A 25,282-nucleotide genomic window follows, 5' to 3' on the forward strand; every position below is an offset into this window, starting at 1 on the left:
TCTCAACAACAACAAAAATAAGTAAGTTCTTTTTTAAAGTGACCTTGCCATCTCCAGAGCCCTCCCTGGATCCCTCCCATTCTGTTGAGGCTTGCTCCCATCTCCTGGACTTAGAGGTAGGAAGAGCATCAATCTGCAGCTCTGGTGGCCTAGTGGCAAGAAGCTGCACTGCAATACCAGAAGTATGTGGTTCAAATCCACCAGATGCTCTGCTGGAGAAGAAGGAACAATCTCCTTTTGTACCAGTCAGATCCAATTTGACGGTACACACACACACACACACACACACACACAATAATAACAACTTTAAAAAAAAAAAAAAAAGAGCATCAATCTATGAGCCCACCTTGGCAGTTGCCTTGGGACTGACCTAGGATCCCAGAGCTTTCAATCCCTCAGCTTCACATGCTGCCAGGACATATCTGCTCTTGGATTTTTCTGCTCAAAGGCCTATGCAGAGTAGGACAAAACAGTTAGGAGGACAGGGCTACCCCTTGGAGGAGGCACTCATCAGGGCCTGGGCAGGCAGCAGCCCCTCACTCTTGCCAGCCCACAGAAGGCTAGACCTGGAAGGCTGGCCTCCCTGTCAAGGAGCCCCTGGGGCAGGCCTGAGCCCAGGGTGATGCCCATGGGCTTGCATGGGGTGGTTGGTCCCAGAAGGACGTCACTGTGGGAGACTCCAAGGCCCCTGGCTCCCAGAAGCCACCACGTGCCTGACCACACCTGCCAGCTTCCAAAACACGCAGTACCCAAAGGGCAGGCATCCCCAAGGGGCAGCAAAGAACAGCAGTGAGCGGCCTGGTGCCCTGTCACCTAGGACTCCTGTCCCACAGTTCCTCAGACCCCTACTTCTGGCTGCTGGGGTCTAAGTCTCCACCTGTCTGTCCCTTCACACACACACACACACACACACACACACATTGCCAGATCTGCTTACACCTTGCATCACCTCCCAGGTGACAGCAGGCAGCCTCTGGGGCAGGATTCTTGACAAACAGCCATCTGAACCATTGACCTTTATTTAGTAGCTGAATGCTTTAATCATGGCAACACCAGGGCCCCCTTCAGATCCTACAGGTATAATCAGAGCTGAGTCAAAATAAAAATCCTACACAGACCGAAGGTTTGGAACCCGGAGTGTTGGAGGCCTGGGTGGGCCCAGATGGCCTGCAGACTGACTTGCCGCCCTCCCTACCCATCACCGAGCCAGAGTAAAAATACTTGCTAGTTCTGGCTCAAAGAGATATAAGTGATGAGGGACAGGTAGGCAGGAGAGGGCAGGGACCTAGGACACAGTGTGACCATTGGCCCCAACCTACCCCAAACCTGCTATTCCCAAAGCTCCTGGGTACTTGAGAAGGTCTCTGGGGTTTCTGAATGCTTGGCTCATGGTTGGGGTCCTGGGACTATTTCAAGGATCTGACAAGGGGCAAAGGGAAAGCTGGAGGGGGAACATTGAGAGACGGCTGAGGCAGTATGATGGGGCCTGAAAGGGAAACAGTGGAGAAGGCAGGACTCTGAGACACTCAGGAGGTCCATGGCCACACCTGAGTCAGTCCCTCCCCCTCCAGGTTGTCCCAGCAACCTGGTGCCAGGTGTTGAGCTGGGAGTGAGGGGCCCAGGGACTATGGGGCGGTGCCTTCTAGGGAGTCAACTCCCACTGGCCCAGTGCTGCCAAGAGCCTGCGTCTCCCCTGCACAGTGCCTGCTCTGGGCTCTGCTTCAAAGACTTTGATTTCAAAAGTGACAGCTACAACCTTGAGAACAAACAGAGCTTCACAGAAGTGGAAGGGAGCAGGGCACTGTGTGGGGCTGGAGAGCAGAGCTGAGTGACCAAGAGCCTGCCCTGCTTCCCAGGCACAAAGGCCAGTCCTCCTGTTCCAGAAAATCCTCCCCCACCATGCTGTCCTCTTTCCTAGCTGGGTTCACACGGCTTCTCCCAGCTCCTGAGGCCCACCCTGGCACCCTGCAGCTCCTGGGACCCCAGCCACACAGACCCTCTGATTTCCTCAATCTCAGCCTCTCTATGTCACAGGGCTCCCTAGGGGGTGGGAATAGCCTCTGTGCCTTGAGCCTCTACCTGGTCCTAGGAAGCCCTAATGTTAGTATATATTCTGGATGCACCAAAGCCCATTGAGGAGAGTTTGCTCCTAAGCTCCACCCCCATCCGAGCCCATCCCCTCCCTGTGGCTGACCAGGCTGGTCTGGGTGCAAACTGCTCAACCTGGTTATCCTGTGTCAACTTGGAACCAACCCCTAGCTGACTCTGCAGCAGGTATTCAGAGGAGATTGCTCATCTTTCTTTCTCCAGCAGAGCAGCTGGTAGATTCAAACCATGTACCATGCTCAGAAAGGCAGAAAGGTTGGGGAAGGAGAAGAAGACCTTCAACCAGGTGGATTCACACGGTGGCTGCCACCACGGCTCTAATGTATGGGGAAATGTGAGTATGGCATAGGATAGGACAGGGATCAGACCTGTTGTTCATAGGGTAGCTATGTTTGTACTTGACTCGACGGCACACCACAAAAATAACAAGCCACCAGAGCTCTCTCTCTATCCCTGAGCCACCAGCAGATCTGATCACTGTACAAACCCTGGCCCAATCTTGCCTCTGCAGCCCATCCGTAGAGCTCTCCTCACTGGTCACTTGGGCTTCCTAGGCACCCTCACCCTTGATCACCATCACACAACCAATCAGACCTGCTTGCCACAGACCTGCTCTCGACTGGGAGCTGCTTCTGTCTTTTTAGACCAGAAACGCCGAGAGACACCATCTCACAGTGCAAGACCACTCCACATCCTCTCCAATGTTCCTTTCATTCTTCTTCCGGGCCTTCCTTCCAGGTTTATTCTTTTGTTAAGAGTGATAAAATCATCTTCAACGAATGATGCTGGCAAAACTGGACCGCCACCTGCAGAAAGCTGAAACAGGGTCCACATCTCACACCATATACAAAAAGCAACTCAAGGTGGATCAGAGACCCGGGATGAAAGCCCAAAACCATAAAGTTCTTAAGAGACAAACTGGGATCAAGCTTAGAAGACCTAGTCTGTGGTATAAAGAGACTCTCAAATACAGCCAGAAATGCACAATCTGAAGAGGATCAAATTGATGAATGGGATCTTTTGAAGATTAAATCCCCGTGTGCATCAAACGTTTTTTTCCAATAGGGTGAAAGGAAAACCTACCAACTGGGAACAAACATTTGGCAAACATTTGGCTCAGACAAGAGTCTCAGAACAAAAGTTTACAGAGTACTCCTAGGCTTCCACAAGAAAAAAACCCAATTATGAAATGGTCAAAAGACATGGAAAAATGTTCACAGAGAAAGACATTTGAATGAGCAACAGATGTGAAAAAATGCTCAAAATCATTGGCAATAAGAGAGATGCTAATCAAAATCACCATGAGATACCATCTCACTCCAGTAGCAGTGGGAAAGTCTAACAGGACAGGAAAGAATAAATGTTTGGAGAGGATGTGGAGAGATAGGAACTCTTAAACACTGCTGATGGCGTTGTAAAATGGTACAACCACTCTGGAAGGCAGTGTGGCACTTCCTCAGAAAGCTGAACATGGAAATTCCATATGACCCAGCTATTCCATTGATTGGAATATATCCCAAGAAAATGAGAACTGGGGCACAAATAGAGACTTGTACAACTAATGTTCATAGCAACATTATTCACCATAGCAAGAATATGGAAATAGCTCAGATGTCCAACCATAATCAAATAAATTGAGAAACTATAGTGTATTCACACAACGGAATACTACGCAGGATGCAGGAGTAATGATTTTATAAATTACTACCTATCTTGGGAGGGACTGGAAAGCATTATGATGAGTGAGCTAACTCAGTCTCATAAGGACAAATACTGTATAAAACCATTATTGTAGAATGAGTATGAGGATTCAAGGGGAGGAGGGTGGAAGCAGAGGGGGAGGATGTGCTGGGGGGGTATTAATCATGGGGTTGTGCAATTTGATGGGGGGTGAAGGAAACGGGAAGATCTAGTGTGGAAAACAATGTATTCAAATTTTTTTAAATAAACGACTGTAAGAAATAATGTAAAATAGAATGTATATGAATGTATGAAACACAGTGTAAATGAAAGATTGCATAAATCACAATGTATATGAATGAAACATACGTAAAGGTATTATTATCAGTAAAAAGTTTTTTTTTAAAAAAAGGGTGGTAAAACAACTAATAAATCCCAATGACATTTTTCTGTAGAAATGGACAAGTTGATCCTAAAATTCATGTGGACTTAAAAGGGATCCTGGATGACAAAAGCAATCTTGAAAAAAGAAGAGTGATATAGCAAGATTCACATAGTTTGATTTCAAAACAAAGTATGAAGCAATGATAATAAAAACAATGTGGTGATGGCATGAAAAGACACATACAAACTTATGAAATGAGAACCCGGAAATAAATGTGAATCTCTAAGATCAATTTATTTTCAGTAAAGGCTTGTCAGGATCATTCAATGGTGGATAATAGTCTCTTCAATATATAGTGCTTGGACAAGTGGATCTCCTGGCAAAAGAATGAGATGGGACCTTTCCCACCTCACTTTACATTTAAAATTTAACACGAGTTGGTTCAAAGACCTACAATAAGAGTTAAACAACAAAACTCTCACAAAAACCTACAGGGTAAATCCTTGTGAATGCAATGTATCCTTACATGACACCAAAAGCACAGGTTAAAAAACAAAACTGACCCTTTCTACAAAGATGAAGCTGAAAGCGAAGAAGGAAGCCCCTGCCCCTCTCAAAACTAAAACCAAAGCAAAGGCATTAAAGGCCAAGAAGGCATCCTGAAGGGCATCCACAGCCAAAAAAAAAAAAAAAAAGAACCCCAAAACAACCAACCTCCCGCAGCCCAAAAAGCCGAAAACCCCAAAGCAACCCAAAAAACCCCCAAAAAACGACCCCAGGAGAAACAAGCTTGACCACTATGCCATCATCAAATTTCCCCTGACCACCGAGTCAGCCATGAAGAAGATAGAAGACAACAGCACACTTCTGTTCACTGTGGATGTCAAGGCCAACAAGCACCAAATTAAACAAGCTGTAAAGAAGCTCTATGACATTGATGTGGCCAAGGTCAACACCTTGATTAGGCCTGATGGAGAGAAGGCCTATGTTTGACTATGATGCTTTGGATATTGCCAACAAAATTGGGATCATCTAAACTGAGTCTGGCCGGCTAATTCTAAATACAAATTTTTCTCACCATAAAAAAAAAACAACAACAAAAAAACCTAAAATATAAAGTGTACTTCATTAAAAGGAAAAAAAACCTCAAAAATTTGTGTATCAAATTATGTCATCAAGAAAGTGGAATGTGCAACAATGAATGAATGGAAATCCAAGTTCTTTATAAACTTACACAGTAAAATCTCAATTTTAAAAAAGTGGAAAGACAAGCTAAAGAGTGGAAGTTAACTGTGCAAATCATGTATGTAACGAGTACACTGTTGTTACGTGAGGTCGAGTTAACCCTCCAGCGCGTATTCCGTGGTTGTATTCACACTGGAGGAGGCTGCCCATCCTTGTCTTGTGGAGCAGCTGGTGGATTTGAAGTGTTAGAGTCATGCAGTCTTTGGCTGGCACTGTGCACTGCAGACTACACCACCAGGGCGCCTTCTCTTAACCACTATTGTTGCTCGGTGCCACTGAGTTGACAAAAACCCATAGAGACTCTATGAAGATCAGAACCTTGCCCTACCCTGCACCATTTTAACATTGTTGTTGTTGTGTGATGTGGAGTCAAAACTACCTCATAGCTGACCCTCCAGCAGGTTTTCAGAGACTTTAAATCTTTCTGGAGGAGATTGCTCATCTTTCTCCCACGGAACTTCTGGTGGATTGGACCAATCGGTAGCATCAGGATGAATGGTGAAGAGATTGAGATTGTTCACAGCTTCAGTTTGCTCGGCTCCACAGTCAACACTCTTGGCACCAGCAGCCAGGAAATAAAAAAGCAAATCGCGATGGGAAAGTCGGCCGTTAGGGACCTCTCTAAAGTACTCAAGAGCAACGGTGTCTCTCTGGAGACTAAGGTGCGCCTGACACAGGTCATGGTTTTTGCAATCACTTGTTATGCATCAGAGACTTGAACAATGACTAGGGAGGATAGAAGGAGAATTGATGCCTTTGAGCTGTGGTGCTGGAGAAGAGTATTGAATGTACCATGGACTGCAAAGAAAACAAACAGATTCATCCTAGAGAGGGTTAAACCAGGCTGCTCCTTGGAGGCAAGGATTCTGGGGCTTCGTCTGACATACTTTGGACATGTTGTAAGGAGGGACAGGTCTTTGGGAGGGACATCATGCTGGGCAGAGTGGAGGGACAGCGCAGGAGGGGAAGACCCTCTATGAGGTGGATTGAGTCAGTGACTGGGGTAATCGGGATGGGTGTGTCGGAGGCAATGAGATTGGTACAGGATAGAGCAGGGTTTAGGGCTGTTGTACATAGGGTCGCTATGAGTCGCAAACGACTCAACGGCACATAACAACAACAACAACCACCTTTGGGTTTGCGACGCAACTCCTTACTGCTAGACCACCATCTATTCTTAGATGATTATGCTTTTTTATAAGGAAAATAACAAGTATTGGCAAAAAATGAGGCAAAATTCGAAGGCTGGTGGAAATCTAAATAAAGGGGACAGTTGCTGCAGAAACAGTTTGCTGTTACTTTGAAAAGTTAAACACAGAAATTCCATGTTGTTGTGTACAGTCAAGTCAGAACTGACTCATAGCTGACCCTCCTCTGGGTTTTCAGAAACAATAAATCACACAGAAAGAGATTGCCCATCTTTTTCCCTTGGAACAGCTTGTGGATTCAAACCTTTGGGTTGGCAGCACAATTCCTTACCAGTAAGCCATCAAACAGGGTGCCATGTTGTTGTTGTTAGGTGCCATTGAGTCAAGTATGACTCATAACGACCCATGAACAATAAATCTGAACCCTGTCCCATCCTATGCCATCCTCACACTTCCAAACACTTCATAGCCCACTGAGGCAGTCACGGTGTCAATAAGGGTCTTCCTCGCCTTCATAGACCCTCTACCTTTCCGAGTATCATGCCCCTCTCCAAGGAATAGCCCCTCCTACCAACATGACTGAAGTAGTGAGGCAAAGCCTCATGATCTTTGTCTCCAAAGAGCACTCTGGCTGCACCCTTTCCAAAATATATTTGTTGGTTCTTTTTAGCAGTCCATGGGATGTTCAGTGCTCTTCTCCAACACCATAGCTCAATGGCATCAATTCTTCTATCATCTTTACTCACTGTCCAGCTCTCAGATGCATAGCAAGGGAACAGAAAGACCATGGCCTGAATCAGATGCACCTTACTCCTCAAATTTACATCATTACTCCTCAATAATTTGGAGAGGTCCCTAACTGCATATTTTCCCAGTGCAATGCATCTCTGTATTTCCTGACTGCTGGTACTAAGACTGTTAATTATAAATCCAAGTAAGATGAAGTTGTTAACAGTTTCAATCTCTTCTCTATCCATCATGATGTTGCCTATCAGTCCAGTGGTAGGAATCTTTGTTTTCTTGACACTGAGATGCAATCTATACCTCAGGCTGCATTCCTTGTTCTTCTGCAACAAGTGCTTCAAGTCCTTTCGGCAAGCAAGGTTGTGTCATCTGCATAGTGCAGGTTACTGATGAGTCTCCCTCCAATTCTGATGCCATATTTCTCATCACAGAGTCCAGCTTCTCAAATAATTGGCTCAGCATACAGATTAAATAGGTATGGAGAGAGAATACAACCCTGACACCCTCCCTCTGACCCAGCAATTCCACTTCTAGATGAGTACCCAAGGGACTTGAAAGCGGGGACTCAAACAAATATGTGCACATCAGTGTTCATTGCAGCCCTACCCACAATAGCCAAAAGGTGGAAACAACTACAATGTCCATCAACAGATGAATGGATAAAATAAAATGTGGTCCCCCCATATTTTGAAAAACATGATGCTGAGTGAAGTAAGCCAGACACAAAAAGCAACACCTTGTTTGATCCCATTTCTAGGAAACATGTAGAATAATCAGAGACAGAATGCGGATTCGTAGATACCAGGGTTAGGGAGATGGGAGAGAGGAGAGTAAGTGCTGATGGCATGGCCTTTCCTTGTGAGGGGGTGGGAATGTTCTGGAACCAGATTGAAGTGATGTTGCACAACCCTGTGAATGTGCTGAATATACAGTTAATTTGTTAGGAGGGTAAATATTATGCGATGTGAATTTTGCCACAATAGAAAGTGTAGGACAGAATCTTACAGAAGGGAATTAGAGTCACTGGGATTATGGGAGGCAGGGGTGGGGAGCCTGGTGACATAGCAGGTTAGGTTTTTTTGGTTTGTTTGTTTGTTTTTTGACATAGCAGTTTAAGTGTTGGGCCCCTAAGGAAAAAGTCAGCAGCAAATTCCTTGGGAAATTAGTCCTTGGGAGAGACCTAAGACTATGTCTATGTCTGATAAGACTTGTAGCCTCACTGAACTCAGCCCTGTGGTATCATTTACAGCCAAGCAATAGACAAATCATTGTTGTTGTTGTTAAGTGCCATTGATTATGACCCCAGTGACTCCATGAACAACAGATCTGAGCCCTGTTGTTATTAGATGCCATCAAGTTTACAACCCAAGGACCCTATGAACTACAGATCTGAAAGTTTCCCCATCCTGCACCAACCTCACTGTCTGTAATACACTCAAGCCCATTGTTACAATCACTGATTGGTTGATCCATCCTCCTCTCTTTCTCTGACCCTTCACCTTTTCCATGAAGTCTTTTTCCAAGAACTGGTCCCACCTGACAACATGCCAACAGTAAGTGAGACGAAGTTTCCTCATTCTTGCTTCTAAGGAGCAGTGTTTGCACGCACTTTCTCCAAGTCAGACTTGCTTGTTCTTTTGGCGGTGCATGGGATATCCAGCACTCTTCCCAGCTCTTTAGGGTAAAGATTAACAGCAGGAAGATACACCACCCTGGAAGTAATCAACCACACAGGATCACTAGGGCAGCGTCCACTCAAGCATAATACTCAGAAGGTGGAAAGGGAGACAAGATGGATGGATGGATGGATGGATGGATGGATGGATGGATGGATGGATGAACGGGAGCAAGAACCAAAGAGAGATGACAGGAAGAGTGATGAAACAATGTGGGGATTGTGACACGTGTTATGAAGCAAAACAGGTATGAGCGGCTTAATGGAATGCTGGTTTGCTCTGCAAATTTTAATTCAAATCATGTTGTTATGTTCCATCGAGTTGCCTGCGACTTATAGTGACCCTGTGTACAACAATCCTAAACCCTGCCCTGTCCTGCACCAGTCTTATTGTCTCTGAAACACCTGCCCCCATTTCCATAGTCACTGAATCAATCCATCTCATTCAAGGTCTTGCACTGACCTTCCACCCTCCCAAGCATGACGTCCCTCTCCAAGGACTGGTCCTGTCTTGCAACATGTCCAAAGTACGTCAGATGAAGCTTCAGAATCCTTGCCTCCAAGGAGAAGCCTGGTTTCATTTGCTCGAGGACGAACCTGTTTGTTCTCCTAGCAGTCCATGGTATATTCAATACTCTTCTCCAGCACTTCAGCTCAAAGGCATCAACTCTTCTTCTATCATCCCTAGCCATCATCCAGCTCTATGATCAGGCACACCTTAGTCTCCAGACTGACATTGTTGCTCTTTAGTACTTTCGAGAGGTCTCTGACAGCAGACTTTCCCAATGCAATTTGTCTTTTAATTTCCTGCCTCAAATTGTAGCTAAAGGTAAAAAACAAAAGCCAATAATAGGCATAGGTCAATGGCAATTAATTGTATGGGATACAGTGTGCATGAATGGTTGTATGAAACACAATGTAGATGAGGGACTGTATGGACCACAATCTATACTAATGAAACACAGTGTAAATTAATTCTAGTATGAAAGCCAATAAAAAACATTTTTAAAATAAAAATAAAAATCCCTTATCTAAAGCGTCAAATACCCTATGGGAAAGTTCTACCTTGTTGTAGAGGGTGGCTGTGACTTGGAGAACAATGGGTCTCTGTAGGAAACATGAGACCCCTGTGCCCTGGGCTGAGCTGGGCTCAAGAGTGAAGGCACGGATGTTGTTATTTGGCCTCAGGCCCCTGATAGAGATGAGGTCATCCTCTGTGACCCAGAACCAAAACTTTCACGGCAAGGAGGGGCGTGGGGAGTGGAGAGGGACTTAGCTGGAGAATCTTCCTCTTAGGGAGGATGGTCTTTAGCTTTGTTGACTGAGCAGAGACCAAGAGCTCTAAGCGATGATTTGGAGAGTGACCAAAATCCAGGCCCAAGGGCATCCCACAGCCAGGGTTCAATCACTCGTGCCAGCACAGGGTGATAGGATATAAAGAGGTGGGTATAGTCAGACACGACATGACATGACATGACATGCTGTGAGGGGATACAGGGTGGTGTGAAGTGACACAGCATGGCATGGTGTGAAGGGGTACGGGTTGGTGTGAAGTGACATGGTATGGCATGGTGTGAGGGGATATGAGGTGGTGTGAAGGGAAATTACATGACATGCTTTGAGGGGGTATGAGGTGGTTTGAAGTGACATGACATGGCATGGTGTGAGGGTACAGGGTGGTGTGAAGCGACATTACATGGCATGCTGTGAGGGGGTACGAGGTGGTGTGAAGGAACATGACATGGCATGCTGTGAGGGGTTATGAGGTGGTGTGAAGGGTCATGGCATGGCATGCTTTGGGAGACTATGAGATAGTGTGAAGTGACATGACACAACATGGTGTGAGGGGTACAGGGTAGTGTGAAGTGATGTGGCGTAGCATGGTGTGGCATGATATAACATGACAGCCAGGAAGTGGCTCTGGAGAGAGAAGTGTGACTCTGGGCCTGGTAGGCTTGAGGTCTCCAGCCTCTTCATGCGCTTCTGTGGCTGAATTAATATCACTTCTGTGGGCCTCCTCCCTCAGGGATGGCTGCTCGGGGCCCACTCACCCCTGTCAGTGCCCCTGCGCCACCTTCAGATCTAGGGCTCCTCAGTTTGGATTTCTGTGGGTGGAAGAGCATGTAGGTTCCAGAAAACAGAGCTCAGAGGTGTAGGTGAGGGAGAAGCTTCAGGAGGCTCTTAGCAGGGCGCAGCAGGGACTCAAGGGGCCCTCCTCCTCGGGCCTGCTGGTGCCACAGGTGTGCGTTGTTTACCGGGAGTTGTTACGGGCGTAGTCCCCGGGTGCAGTCCTAAGGGAGATAAATCTCAGAACAGCCTGGAACATCTTCCCAGGAAGATCCTAGAAAAGGAAGCTTGGAGAGCTGGCAGGTTGGAGGGTGGTCCAGAAGTCCCAAGTCCCCAGGCCAATTCGTTGTGACCCCCTTCTGTATACACTGCAGAGGCTATACTGTTCCCATCTCAAAGGACATAAAGGATAGGACAGCCATGAAGGCTGAGCCCGTGAGAAGCCACCTTGTGGCCACCAAACTAAGGCAGCCCATCCAGGGTGGGTACCACACCCCAGTGTCTTCTCTCCACTCCCAGGGACTGAGGCACCTGGGTTTACAGGTAGCGGCATCTGGTACTGGGAAGCGAGGCCAAGCTTGGTCAGGGAGTTTGAAGAGGCCTAAAAGGGGAGCTCTTGTGGCTTGGTGGTAAGAAATTGTGCTGCTAACCCAAAGGCACACAGTTCAAATCCACTAGATGCTCTGTAGGAGACTGATGGCAATCTCCTTCTATGTAATTAACTGCCTCTGAAAACTACGAGTCAGTTCTGACTCAATGGCACTCAACAACAGTACAAGGGGCTCAGACACTTCGACCTGGCTGCTTCTCTGCAGATTCCTCTTCACCATCTTCTTTCCGTCCCTCTAGTGACCTCTTTGCAGCTCTTCTTCTCTGAACACCCAAAAGTCCCTCTCCCTTAGGCTCTCCCCACTCCCCTCTTCCTAATTCTTATTGTTGTTGTTAGATGCCATTGAGTTGAGCATGACTCACAGCGACCCTATGAACAAAAGATTTAAAACCAGTCCTGTCCTGAACCATCGTCACACTTCCTGACACACAAGAGCACATTGCAGCAGTCACCATGTCAATCCACCTGGTCTAGGGTCTTCCTCTCCTTCATCGACCCTCCACCCTTCCCAGCATCATGTCCCTCTCCAAGGAATAGCACCTCTTAGTAATATGTCCAAAGTATGTGAGACAAAGCTTCATCATTCTTGCCTCCAAAGAGCACTCTGGCTGAAACCTTTCCAAAATCTATCTATTCATTTTCCTGGCCATCCATGGAATGTTCAGTGCTCTTCTCCAGCACCACAGCTCAAAGGCATCAATTCTTTTTCTGTCATCCTTATTCATTGTCCAGGTCTCAGATGCATAGCTACTAATTGGAAAGACTATGGCCTGAATCAGATGTACCTTAGTCCTCAAACTGACACAACTACTCTTATCTATCTCCTTATTTCCTGACTGCTCGTACCAAGGGTGTTAATTGTGAATCTGAGCAAGATGAAGCTGTTGACAGTTCTAATCTCTTCTCCATCCATCATGACACTGCCTATTGGTCCAGTGGTAAGAACCTTTGTTTTCTTGATATTGAGACACAATCCATACTGAAGGCTGCATTCCTTGATGTTCTGCAACAAGTGCTTCAAGTCCTCCTCACTTTCAGCTAGCAAGGTTGTGTCTTCTGCATAACGCAGGTTATTGATGAGTCTCCCTCCAATCCTGATGCCACACTCCTCTTCATAGAGTCCAGCTTCTCGGATAATTTGCTCAGGAAGGAGGAATGGCATCCACTTACATAATAGCTTGCCTCCGGAAACCCTATGAACCTGGAGAGAGGAAGAAAGGCACCCAAGCGTCAAGGACTCTCCTTCATAGGGTCGCTATGAGTCACCTGCGACTCGACGATGGCACTTAACAACAGCAACATAGTTTGAACAGTTATGGAGACAGAATACATCCCTGAGGCAATCCCTGCACAATTACAAACCATGCTGTGCTCCCCGGCTCCATTCGCAGAACAACCTCCTGCTCCAGGTATAGGTCCCTTATGAGCACAATCAAGTGCTCTGGGATTCCCATTCTCAATGTCAGCCACAACCTGTAATTCTGTGCCCTTAATTTGTCCCTTCTGTGCCCTTAACTCCCTCCCTGTTCACTTGACTCTGATCCCTTTTATCCCCTTGTCCCCTCTGAGCACGCCCCAAGCCCCTATCCCTCATTTCCCTTTCCCTCTATTTCTCATCTCACACTGTTATCTCTCTAACCCCCTAGCTTTGGTCACTATTCCCCTAGTTCCCGTGGGTGGTCCTCTGGCCCTCAGTCTCTAAGTCTGCAATAGGCTCTCCATCTGCTCAGACCAGGGCACCCGCCCTGGGGAAGGCCTACAGAGAACAATTGTGGCCTGGCTGCCAGGGAACCGCCCAGGCCATGCAGGAAATAGAGCCAGGGAGCCAGAGAGGGTGGGGGCTCTCTGTCCCCCCTGGAGACTCTACAGTGCAGGGGGCATTGGCCTGAAGTGCTGCTCCTTAGGGAGGCCTGGAGGCTGCCATATTGGGAGAGAGGGTCCCCTGTGGGCAGAGGAGAAGGCAAATGCTGACCCCTTGCCCAGCCTCAGTGAGGAAGAACAAGAGCCCAAAGCCCCTGTTTCTTTCTTGTCCCTTCCGGGGGTTGACTGGGCAGCAGACAAGCCCAGCCCTCAGGGCTGCCCTGGAGCTGACCTTTTGTAGCTGGCCCCTCATGGTCCAAACAGAGGCTGCCAGAGTAGCAGATGCTGGTCAGGCTTCAGCCTTGGAGCCCCACAGCCAACAGAGGCCTCCTTTATAAATAACTCAGATGCTGCCTAGATCTTGTTTTTAGCCAAGAGGCAGGTGGGGACACCTGTGCGTTTCCCTGCCCAGCACCACTTCCCCTCCTCCTGCCTTTGCTCTGGTTGCTGCCGCGTTGTCCTAGTGGGTCACTGGCTGCTCACCAAGGCGCTTTGCCCTCTGCTCGCAGGGGCCTTTCCGATCCTGCCTGGGATCCCTTACAGGCCTCTGAAAGTCTCAGCCAGAGTGCTCAGCTGGGGGATGATGGGGTGGTGGGATGTGCAGTAGTCACTTTCCCCAGGCAAACCCTTCTCCTAGGAAAGAATGAGGTACCACAAAGGAGAGGAGAGCAAAGTATACACAAGGAACGAGAGAGACAGAGTCCACCTCGCCTTGTCAAACTCCTGGATCCAGCTATGTCTGAAGCCCAGGTGTCTACTCACTGAACCAGGCCATGTCCTCTTGTCACATAAACTGGCGGAGGCTTCTACAACTTGGTAAGCAGACTCTTAGCTAGCCTGGTCCACATTATCTTTGGGCATCCGTGTGTATACCCTTGTGCGCACATTGGGCAAATGTGTGGGGTACTGCTCTTCCTGACCATGATGGTACCTTCTCCTCTCTAGATGTCTGTATTCTGGACCACGGGGTGTTCTGCCACAGGAGGTGATGAGGCAAGTTCAAATTCAAGCATGACCACCACTCCCTGAGCCATGGGGGCATCAGATCTGTCTCCACTAGTGCAGTCCTAGGAATTCTTGGAGCCCAGAGGGAAAAGTAGAGTCTTGTGTCCCTGGAGCGAGGAATCTACTTCAGTACAGCCAGGATGCCGGGGGTGGGTCCTTAGGGCGGTGAACACATGGTGGCCTCTGGAGGTGACAAGGCGGCTGGGCCTTCTGATCCACATCCCAGGGAAGGAACACCCTCATCTGGAAAATGGAAATGAGAAAGCACCTCCTTCTTAATCCTTATTGAGCCCTTGTTGCCATGATTTTGATGTTCTCATGAGGAATGTCCAAGCTTTGGCCAAAGGTGGTGGCCAGGAAAGTCACCTGCTTGGTTACATGCACCACGAGGTGATGTGCACCCCTAGAGCTTGGAGATGAAGGACAAAATATATCTGTCCCAAGGGACTCTGTGCCCCTATAGGAGAGGCACAGGGCTCCTTCCTGCATCTGAGAGTCCAGGGGACAGTGCCCAGTGCCCTCCACTCTGTCCACCCCAAGGGTCTCTTGATCTCTCTCTCTCTATGACCTTACCTGCACACCAGCCTAGGCCTGGACCTGCCCCCGGGCACGCTCATGCTCGTGTTCAACCTCCTGCCCAGCTCTGCTGGGTTGACTTTCCTCAGAGGTCACCCCCAAATCATCCCTGTCCTTCCTGCCTACTCCTGCTATACTCTCCCCTGGGGCGTTGACCCACCAGCAAGTCTGTCCCCTCCTCTGTGTCCTTACAGATATGTCCTCACACTCAGACACTCAGCCTGCAGGTTTCCCACAGCGTGGCCTCACCAGGACCAGCCTTGGCTCTGTGGCCCCTGACGGGGAGCTTGAGGCAAGGATGAATGAGGTGCACAGCCCTCCTGCAGAACGTGACCCCGTTCCACGGAGCCTGTCTTTGGAGGCCCGTGGAGCTAATTAGCATTTTCCTCTTGATTACCTACATTCGGTGTCCCCTGGGCACTGTCACGTTGTGTCCCCCCCCATCCTCTCTCATCCTCTGGGGCCGTGGCGGCAGGTCAAGCTCCATTGCATTTAGTGGAGGAGTGGAGGTCAGCCTGGGGCAGATGGAGCGCCTGGGCAGGCCCAGCAGAACGCACAGACGCCCTGCAGGCCCAGCGTCAGAGCCACTGGGTGCCACTGCCTGCTGCGTCCTGCACCATCCTGCCCTTTCTGCTGGCATCTGGAAGCGGCCCTGCAGCTTTGCAGCCTTAACAGCGGGCACCTCTAAGGCTTTAACAGCGGGCAGATACACCCAAGCACCGGGCAAGGCTAGCTGCGGAACCCGTTACATGCAAAGCCTTCTGAATAATTCAGATTTGTAAAAAGACCTACTTTCCTGTTAGGCCATTTCCTGCTGAAGAGCAGAAAGGGAAAGGGAGGGGGCGGGAAGCTGAGATCTTAATTATGCATTTGAGAATAACCGAGCTTAGATGGTCTTAGTGAAGCTCTGTGTGTCATCGGCCACCAAGTCCTCAGCCTGCCTGGCCTGGCCTGGTGGCCCTGAGCTGTCTGCACAGCTGACCAGGTGACTGTGGACTCAAGGTGGCAGCCGATTCCTGAACCATTTATCTAGAATGGACGTGTGACTAGGATACCAGGAGGAGCTAAGCTTCCTGGTTGCTGGGCAAGGGTTCTCCACACAGACCTGGGCAATGGGGGTGAAGGGTGAGGCAATGTGGGGGTGGCAGTGTCCTAGGCATCCTTCAGAGCCTCCTAAGTCCAAAGGAGAAGGCTAGCTTCTTAACTGCTGTGAAAGGAAAGTATGGCTGTAAACTGGCTGGCCTCTGGGAATCTTAACCAGAGAGCCCTACTGTCTGGGCAGCCACCATCCTGCGGGGACAGGCGGGGACAGGTCTGTGGTCTGGGAGGGCCATGAGATAGTGCTTCAGACTCTTAGGCCCAGATATGTGGGGACAGGTGAAGTCACGGCAGCCCCAGGAAGGGGCAAGGTGTCAGAGAATGAGAAACTGGGGGCCTCGTTCCTGTCCTCCATCCATCCCCTCAACTTTGCTCTTTACACCCTATCAATAAACACATAAATGAGATTTCTGCCCTGGGCATGGGGCAAGTTCCAGAGAAGGCCCTTTCCACCCTGCCAACTATCAGATTATGTGGGGTGCTGGTTTGTACCCTGAAACCTTGGATGGCTGGGCACGTGTTGGCTAGGTGTCCTCTGTTTGCCCTTGACTTGGGGCACCAGCTGGTAGTAGCATGCAGGACAGGGAGCTCTGGGGCCCAGCTTTACCTGTGCCCCTGCTGCTATGATGCACCAGGTCTACTTAGCACCAGATCTGCCATGGCATCAGTCAGGCAGACAGAGGCCAGGGTGGCAGGGTTGAGATTCTGAGGGTCTCCAGGCTTCTGCCATCCCCTGTGTGGATGACTCCTGCCTATCCCCTGGCCGAGCTGTCTGTGTCCTTCTGCCCAGAAGCCTCTGTTCAGCCTCCCTCCGCTTCCTCTCCCCACTTCCCTACTTCTTGCTCCTGTCTCCATCCCCCGCCCCCCACCCCTTCATCTTCCCTTTTCTCTAAGTCCTGGTACAGGAGGGCACTGAAGGCCAGCATCAGATTCCTGCATTTGAGGGATCCCTCTGCCCCTCAGTTCACCATTCCTGATACCCACATGCCAAGACCAGAATACTCCAGTCCCCTATCAACTAGGTAATCCTGTGTACCTCCTCCTTCCTGCCATGTCCAGACCCTTCCAAAAGATTGGTGCCCAGGACACTCAGGCCCAGGGCTCCTCAGACGCCTTTCACGCTTGTTTCTCTGCCCTCTGTCTCACACTGAAAAAAGTACCATCTTTGCCTGTGCATGATACTCACCTAACCCTCTGGGCATTGCACAGGATGATCCAAGCCTTCTGCTCAGATCAGCTTTGTCTGCACCCACCCACCACCTCTGAATCATTCCTCAAAGACCCACAACATACGCAGGTGTGCCAGGCAAGCTGGAGGCCTGAATCAAGAAGAGGCCAGCATAGAACCCACGCTCCAGAAGGGGACACAGACAAGAGGCAAGTCATAGGTCCCTTGAGCAGGTGGACAGGGAGGACAGCTCTGTGCAAAGATGCCTCAACAATGATCTGAAGGACCTGAGTTTATGGGAGAGACATCCAGGCAGACAGAGATGGACTCTCTGAGAACAATTGCATTTTATCTGGCGGGTGAGGGGACTAGGAGGTTCAGGAGGGAGAATGGGTAAGATGGGAAGTTAAAGAAGTTTCAGATAAAAGAGTGACATGAGTGATCAGATTCAGGTCGGGCTCAGCTGAGCCCGGTGGGCACTGTAGTGGGTGGGGGTGGGGTGGGAATGCAGAGTGTTGTGGCAGCTCCAGCGGTGTTGAAGCATATCATGGGCTGGATTGTGTCTCCCCCAAAGGATACGTTGATATCCTCATCCCTGTACCTCTGCATGAGACTCTGAGGAACTGGGGGTCTGTCTTTGATGCTATTATCAGTTCCCGGAACAAGGCAAGTCCTCATCTTAATCCTTCTGAGTGATGTTTTAGAAAAGGGAGGACAGCCAGAGAGACAAGGTCACTCACAGAAGGCGTGCCAGCACGTGAGGATCTGTCTATAAACCGGCAGCTGAGACAAGGGAAGGCCTTTTCTTAGAGCTCAATCGACTCTGAATTTGCACCTCTAGCCTCCAGGACTCTGAGAATGAACTTCTGTTTTTTCAGGGTCACCCACTGTTACAGCAGCCCCTTTAGACAAAGAATCCATGGTAGAAATGGAGGTGTAGGCGAAGGGACACAAATGGTGGTGCTGGAAGATGGGTTACATGGGGAAGATAGAAATAATTAACTACATGAAGGATAATTTGAGGCGGTTCTTCACTCCCAAACAGGAAGTTATAAGGAACAGGAGACAACTAGTCTGAATTCATAGTGATAGACTGGCATTAGAGAGATCTGTCTGAACTCAAGGCATTCAAGTAATATAGACAGATATAGAAAAATATACAAGTGTAACTCTGTAAAACAACTATGAGATATCATCTCACCCCAGTCAGAATCCAAAATTTAACAGAACAGCAAGTAGCAAATGCTGGCAAGGTTGTGGAGAAACTGGAACCCTTATTCACTGTTGGTGGGGGTGTAAAATGGTGCAACCACTGTGGAAGGCGGTATGGCGCTTTCTCAAAAAGTTGCAAATAGAGATACCATTCGACCCAGCAATTCCACTACTGGGAATATACCCCCAAGTGACCATAACTGATACCCAAGCAGATAATGCACACCCATGTTTATCACGGCTTTGTTCACAGTAGCTAGGAGTTGGAAACAACCTAAGTGCCCATCAACAAACAAATGGATAGAGAAGCTGTGGTATATTCACATAATGGAATACTACGCTGTGTTGAAAAACAAGGAACTCATGCAATATTATTCAAAATGGGTGATCCTGGAGGACATTAATCTTAGTGAAGTATCTCAGTCACAAAAGGACAAATACTGCATGATGCCACTGTCATAAAACAGGACTGACATGGGGGTTGTGGGGGGAGACTGAAAAAGATGGATTTAATAATGTATACTGCATTGAAACAGATGAGGGAGAAAACTGTTTAAAAGGAATATGTGATTAGGTATTTTTGTCATGACAGGATTCCAGAGTGAAGGCTGTATAGTGGAGTGGGCTGGGGGAGGGTTTGTAAAACAATGAAAGAATTTTTCTTTCACTTTTCCAAGAGGGTAGTGTACTGGGGAGTAGGGCTGGGAGCGGAGAAAAGTGCAACAATGAATGAATGGAAATCCAAAGTCTATAAATTTTTATTGAAATTAATAATAAATTTTTAAAAAGAAAAAACTTATTAGAGGAAAACAAAATAAAAAATCCAAGTGTGTACATACATGAATGTGTGTGTAATAAGCATTCCCAAGCCAAATACCACTCTGTGGTATCAATCTATACGCTGAGCAAATCATTTGAGAAGCTGGACTTTATGGCACCAGGATCAGAGGAAGATTGATCAACAACCTGCACTATGCAGATGACATAACTTTACTTGCTGAAAGCTAGGAGGATCTTTAAATACTTGCTGCGGAAGATCAAAGAGTACATCTCAACATCACAAAAATTCTCACCACGGGGCCAATAGGCAACATCATGATAGATGGAGAGAAGAATAAGGTTGTCAACGATTTCATCTTATTTGGATCCACAATCAAGACTTTTGGTATCAACAGGCTAGAAATCAAAAGACACAGTACACGGGGAAAATCTGCTGTCAAGGACCTCTTCAAGGCGCCAAGGAGCAACAATGTCAGTTTAAAGATTAAATGTACTTGATTCAAACCATTGTTGTTGTTATTGTTATGTGCCTCAAATCCAATAGCTACTCTATGGACAATGGCTCTGAACCTTGCCCTAACTCACCATCTCTGACAAACTTGACCCTTTTGCCACTGTGTCAATCCATGTCATTCGGGTTCTTCCTCTTCTGCACTGACTCTCTACCCTTTCAAGTATGATGTCCTTCTCCAAGGACTGATCTCTCCTGGCAACATGCCCAAAGTATGTGAAACAGAGCCTCAAAATCCTTGCCATCAAGGAGCACCCTAGTTTCAGCCTCTCCAGGGCAGATCTGCTTTTCCAATTACTTGCTACACATCTAAAAGTTGGACAATGACTAATGATGACAGAATATGAATCAGTGTATTCCAGTTGTAGTTTTGAAGTAGATTACTGAGTATCCCATAGACTGCCAAAAAAGCCAACAAATACGGCTTGGAGAAAATACAACCAGGATGCTCCTTAGAGGCAAGGATGACGAAATTTCATCTTACATACTCTGGGCGTATTGTAAGGAGGGGCCAGTCCTTGAAAAAAAAAGACATGCTTGGGAAGGTGGAAAGTCAGAAAAAGGCAGGAAGACCCTCAACAAGATTCATCCACACAGTGATTACAACAATGAGCTCAAGTGCATTAGAGATCTGAGGATGGCACAGGATAAGGCAAGGTTCAGATCCATTGTTCATAGAGTTGTATGAGCTAAAATTAACTGGATGGCTCTGGTAAAGGAATCGAGCTTCTTGGAGAAGGGCATGTACAAGATGAGCCTGGGGTGTCTGTGTGGGAAGCAAGGAAGGGCCTCAAGGATGATGGAGACACATTTGTGCACCAAGAAGCATGACTCGATGGGGAAAGAACATCTTCTGGAATGGGAAAGGGGACGCTGAGGGAGCAGAACCCTCAAGTGGATGATGAGGGCTGGGAGTCCAGGAAAGAACAGATGGCTACCATATGGAGGGGTCATGGGGTCTGCTGCCAGAAAGCAGATTAAACCAAAGAGCAGCTGAGGTGGTGGATGTACTTGGAAATTGCACTATTAATGGCTTCTACTTTCTCACAAAACTCCAGAAGCAGAGCTAGGAGGACAAGAGTACGTGGTTTGTGGAGAGAGACAAAAGTGGGTATTATGGTCATGATCTTGTTTGGAAATAGTATCTCCTGAAGACATGAAATTCATCCTGGAGTGGAGTGAGTCCTAATGCCACAGAAGTATTGTCCTTATAATAGAAGGACGTAGAAAGAGTGAGAACAGCCATGTGAAGTTGAAGGCAGAAATGGACTGATAGAACCTTAAGTTAAGGAGTATCAAAGATCACTGGTCATTACTAGAAATCAGGAGAGAGGCACGGAATCTCCCTCAGAGATTCAGAAGGCATCAACATGGTCAACGTCATGAATTTGAGATCCCAGCCTCCAGACCTGTGAGAGAATAAATGCCTGTTATTTGAAGCCTCCCAACTGTAAAACTAAGGAGCTCTGGTGGCTTAGAGGTAGGGAAGTTCACTGTCAGTGCAATGGTATGTGGTTCGAATCCACAAAAACTGTTCCACTGGAGAAAGATGGGCAACCTCCTCCCGTACAATTTACTGCCTCTGAAAACTCACTGGAGCATCAGCTACAGTGGAGACAGACCATGAAAGAGTACAGAAAACTCAACAGCTGAAGAACAAGACCAAAAGAATACAGAACAAGAAAAGCACGCAAGCTGACCTGGATAAGTGTGTCATTCGCCTGCAGATGGTGTGAACTGTGGTGCAGAGAGAGATAAACGCCTCCCTCACCTCTCTAGAGCACTGAAGAGCAATGATGTCAGCCTGGAGACTAAGATGCACCTGATCCAAGGCATGGTCTTTTGAATTACTTGCTATGCATCTGAGAGCTGGACATTAACTAAATATGATAGAAAAAGGATTGATGCCTTTGAGATGTGGTGCTGGAGAAGAGTGTTGAATATATCGTTGATTGCCAGGAGAACAAACAGGTCTGTCCTGGAGAGGGCGAAACCAGGCTGCTCCCTGGAGGCAAGGATTTTGAAGCTCTGTCTCACATACTTGGGGCATGTGGCCAGGAGGGATCAGTCCTCAGAGCAGGACATCATGCTTAGAAGGAACAGCACAGGAAAGGAAGACTCAGCATGAGATGGATTGACTCAGTGACTAGAGAAATGGGATTAGGTCTGTTGGAAATGGGGAGATTGGCTCAGAGTAAGTCAGGGTTCAGAGCTGATATACATAGGGTCACTACGAGTTGCAGGCAACTCGATGGCACATAACAATTGTTAAGTAATGACATTCGGTAGAAATGCACTAGAATCTCTTAGAAGTGGCCTCAGGTTGCTTTTCCATTTTCACATGACAAGAAGCTGTGCTGCAATTCTTGAAGGCACTTGGTTCATGTCCACAAGCTGCTCCATGGGAGAAAGATGGGAAATCTCCTGTGCAATTTTAAACTGCCTCTGAAAACCTGCAAGAAGAAAGTAATGAGTTGGTTCTGACTCGATGGTTCACCATAACAAAAACTTATCTCCTCAATGTTGGTGAGCAAGATTGTGTCATCAGTATAATGAAGGTTATTGATGAGTCTTCCTCCAATCCTGATGCCACATTCTTTTTCATAAAGTCCAGCTTCCTGTATGATCTGTTCTGCATAGAGATAAAAACGGTATGGAGAGAGGATATATACCTGACCCACTCCTTTCTTGATTTTGAACAATGCAGTGTTCCCTAGTTCTGTTTGGGCACCAATATCCTGGTTTAGGTATAGATTTCACATGAACACAATAAAGTGTTCTAAGATTTCCATTCTTCTCAATGTTTGCCATAATTTGTTGTGATCCATGCAATCAAATAGGGACCTGTAATGGCCTAGGGATAAGAAGCTGTGCTGCAATCCCCAAGGCATGTGGTTCGAATCCCCTAGGTGCTCTGCAGGAGAAGGATGTACAGTCTTCTCCTGTGAGATTTAACTGCCTCTGAAAACCAACTGGAAGGTCAGCTATGGGTCAGTTTCAACTTGATGGTACACAACAACAACACAATCAAAGGTCTTTTCTTAGTCAATAAAACACAAATAGACATCCTTCTGGTACTCTCTGCTTTCATCCAAGATCCATCTATCATTGGCAATGATATCTCTAGTGCCATAGCTTCTTCTATGCATCTGAGAGTTACACAATGACTAAGGATAACAGAAGAAGAATTGATGCCTTTGAGTTGTGGTGCTGGAAAAGAGTATTGGACATACAATGAACTGCCAAGAGAACAAACAGATATGTCGTGGAAAGGGTAAAATCGGTAGCTCCTTGCAGGCAAGGATTTTGAAGCCCCATCTCATATACTTTGGGCATGTTGCCAAGAGGGGCCATTCCATGGAGAAGGACATCATGTTTGGAGGGTAGAGGGTCAGTGCAGAAGAGAGAGATTCTGGATGAGATTGATTGCCTTACTGTGGCAATGTGTCAGGTGTGTCAGAGATAGTGAGGTTGCCTCAGCATAGTGCAAAGTTCAGAGCTGTTCATAGGGTTGCTATGAGTCGTAGTCAACCTGATGGCATATATAATAACAACTCACCACTAAGAGAGCTCTGGTGGCCTGGTGGTTAGAAACTGTGCTGCATTCCCCAAGGTACATGGCCTGAATCCACCAAATGCTCTGTGGATAAGGAATGGACAATCTCCTCCCGCGTGGTTACTGCCTCTGAAAGCCCACAAGAGAGTCAGCTAGCCCACAATAACAACAACTTCAACAGTTCATGGGACTTCAGTAGAGCAGCCACAGCCTACTTCACTAAACTCACTGTTGTCAAGTCGGAACCCACTCATATTTCACCCTTTATTGAGTTTCTGAAGCTGTAAATTGCATGGGAGGAAAGGACCCATCTCTCCTGCACTTTGGGGCCACCAGTACAACTCCCTAGGGACTAGGCCACCGGTGTTCCTTACAGGAGACCAAGACAATGAGAAAAAGGGAGTAAAGTAAGTAAGGTTTAGAGCCAAAAGAATGTTTGCTGGGTATGGTTTGAAAAAGGCAGCAGGGCAAGAGGAGATAAAAATGGATGGCAGGCAGATGCTTCAAAGCAGGGACTACTAGATTTGGGGTCAGGAACAGGGGGAAAAGATAAGGAGGTCAGTGGAGGAGCTGTTGAATATGGGAACTAAAATTTGCTGGAAAGACAGGAGTGATGATTGAGTTTGTCCCATCGCTTTCCCCATGGGAGAATTTCTGATGTCTGTGTAGTTTCAAGCGGCCTATCTTGTCTCCATCCTCCCTTGGCCTCCTTCTACCTCCTTTCTGCTCCTCAGTGCTGAGGCCATTCCCCCATGTCTAATGATGCAGAGAGGTCTTTGATACACAGCCCAGCCTGGCTTCCTGAGGACTGACAACTCCTCCTCACCCGACACCCCCGTACCCCCCACCCCGCTCATCTAGCAGCTCCATCGATCCAATTAACATAAACCAGACGTCCTTCCAACTTCCTTCACCCAAGTCCCTTTAATTCAGCTCTACTCAATCTTCTCTATGTATGATCCTGTTCAAGCAATCTGACTTCTTATTCTACCCATGTCTGTGGGTCTGAATGAAAAAAAGTCAGAATTTCATTACTATCTCCTCTGCATTGAGAGGGTCCAAGAGTCGCCCAACTCTGTGTGTGCAGAGTGGTGCTGCCTCCCCAGGAACGGAGACTCCCATTACTGTTGTAGTGGGTGAGAAACACTCTGTACTTCTCACCAAAGTAGTTCAGGCTCAGGCCTGCAATTTCGGCTGGAAGGTCGCCTCGGGTACTGCAGCGCCGGCTCTACAAGGCCATTGTCACCCATTGCCTTAAGGCACACTAGCCCCTGTTCTGCACAGGCTTGGCCTGCGCCTTGCACTAGGTAACACATGTGGGGTGTCACCATGGACCATCAGGAAAGACGGTTGGGGTCAAGCTGCAAGTACTGCGTAGACGAATGACGTGCAGGCTGGCCTTGGGGGCCAGGGCCTTGCAGAGGTTGGGGGCGAGGGACGAGGTTCTGCAGGTGGCCCCTTTAAACTGAACGAGCGCGCGCCGCAGAACGGGCTCCGGGCTGGCAGCGCAGGCGCGCGCCCGTCAGCCCTTCCAGGCTGTGCGTGCGCGCGCGGGCGTGCGCGGTGACGCGAGCGTGGGGTTTCCCGAGGCTGTGGACAGGGGCCGCCGCGCCCATCCCGATGGCTGGAGGCGTCTGAGGGGCGGACGGAGGCGGCGGCGGCGGGAGCGGGGAGGAGCGGCAGCGGCGCCGGAGTGGAGCAGCTGCCGCGCGATACCGACTGAGCCTCGCGGCGCGCACCTGCCCGCAGCCCGCCGAGCGCGCAGCGGCCGTGCGGAGCGCGACGACCTCGCAGCGCGGCGGCTGAGGCGGCGGCCGGGTGTAGGCGCGGCGGCCGGAGCTAGGCGCCTAGGTGAG

At 48.2% G+C, this 25,282-nt stretch overlaps 1 protein-coding gene across 1 annotated transcript in view; it reads right to left on the reverse strand.

Moving 5' to 3' along the window:
- CALML6 (calmodulin-like 6) overlaps positions 1-24,676 on the reverse strand; it is a 62,449-nt gene extending 37,773 nt beyond the window's left edge. Inside the window, exons 1-2 of the mRNA XM_006885935.1 lie at positions 24,588-24,676; positions 16,373-16,391 (exon numbers count right to left, since the gene is read on the reverse strand). Coding sequence (XP_006885997.1) covers positions 16,373-16,391; positions 24,588-24,676 — 108 coding nt within the window. The remainder of the gene's footprint in view (positions 1-16,372; positions 16,392-24,587) is intronic.
- Positions 24,677-25,282: the final 606 nt, after the last annotated feature.

The sequence above is a fragment of the Elephantulus edwardii genome, unplaced genomic scaffold (assembly GCF_000299155.1).
Source record: "Elephantulus edwardii isolate Elephantulus edwardi_28Jun2011 unplaced genomic scaffold, EleEdw1.0 scaffold00045, whole genome shotgun sequence".
Classification (NCBI taxonomy): domain Eukaryota; kingdom Metazoa; phylum Chordata; class Mammalia; order Macroscelidea; family Macroscelididae; genus Elephantulus; species Elephantulus edwardii.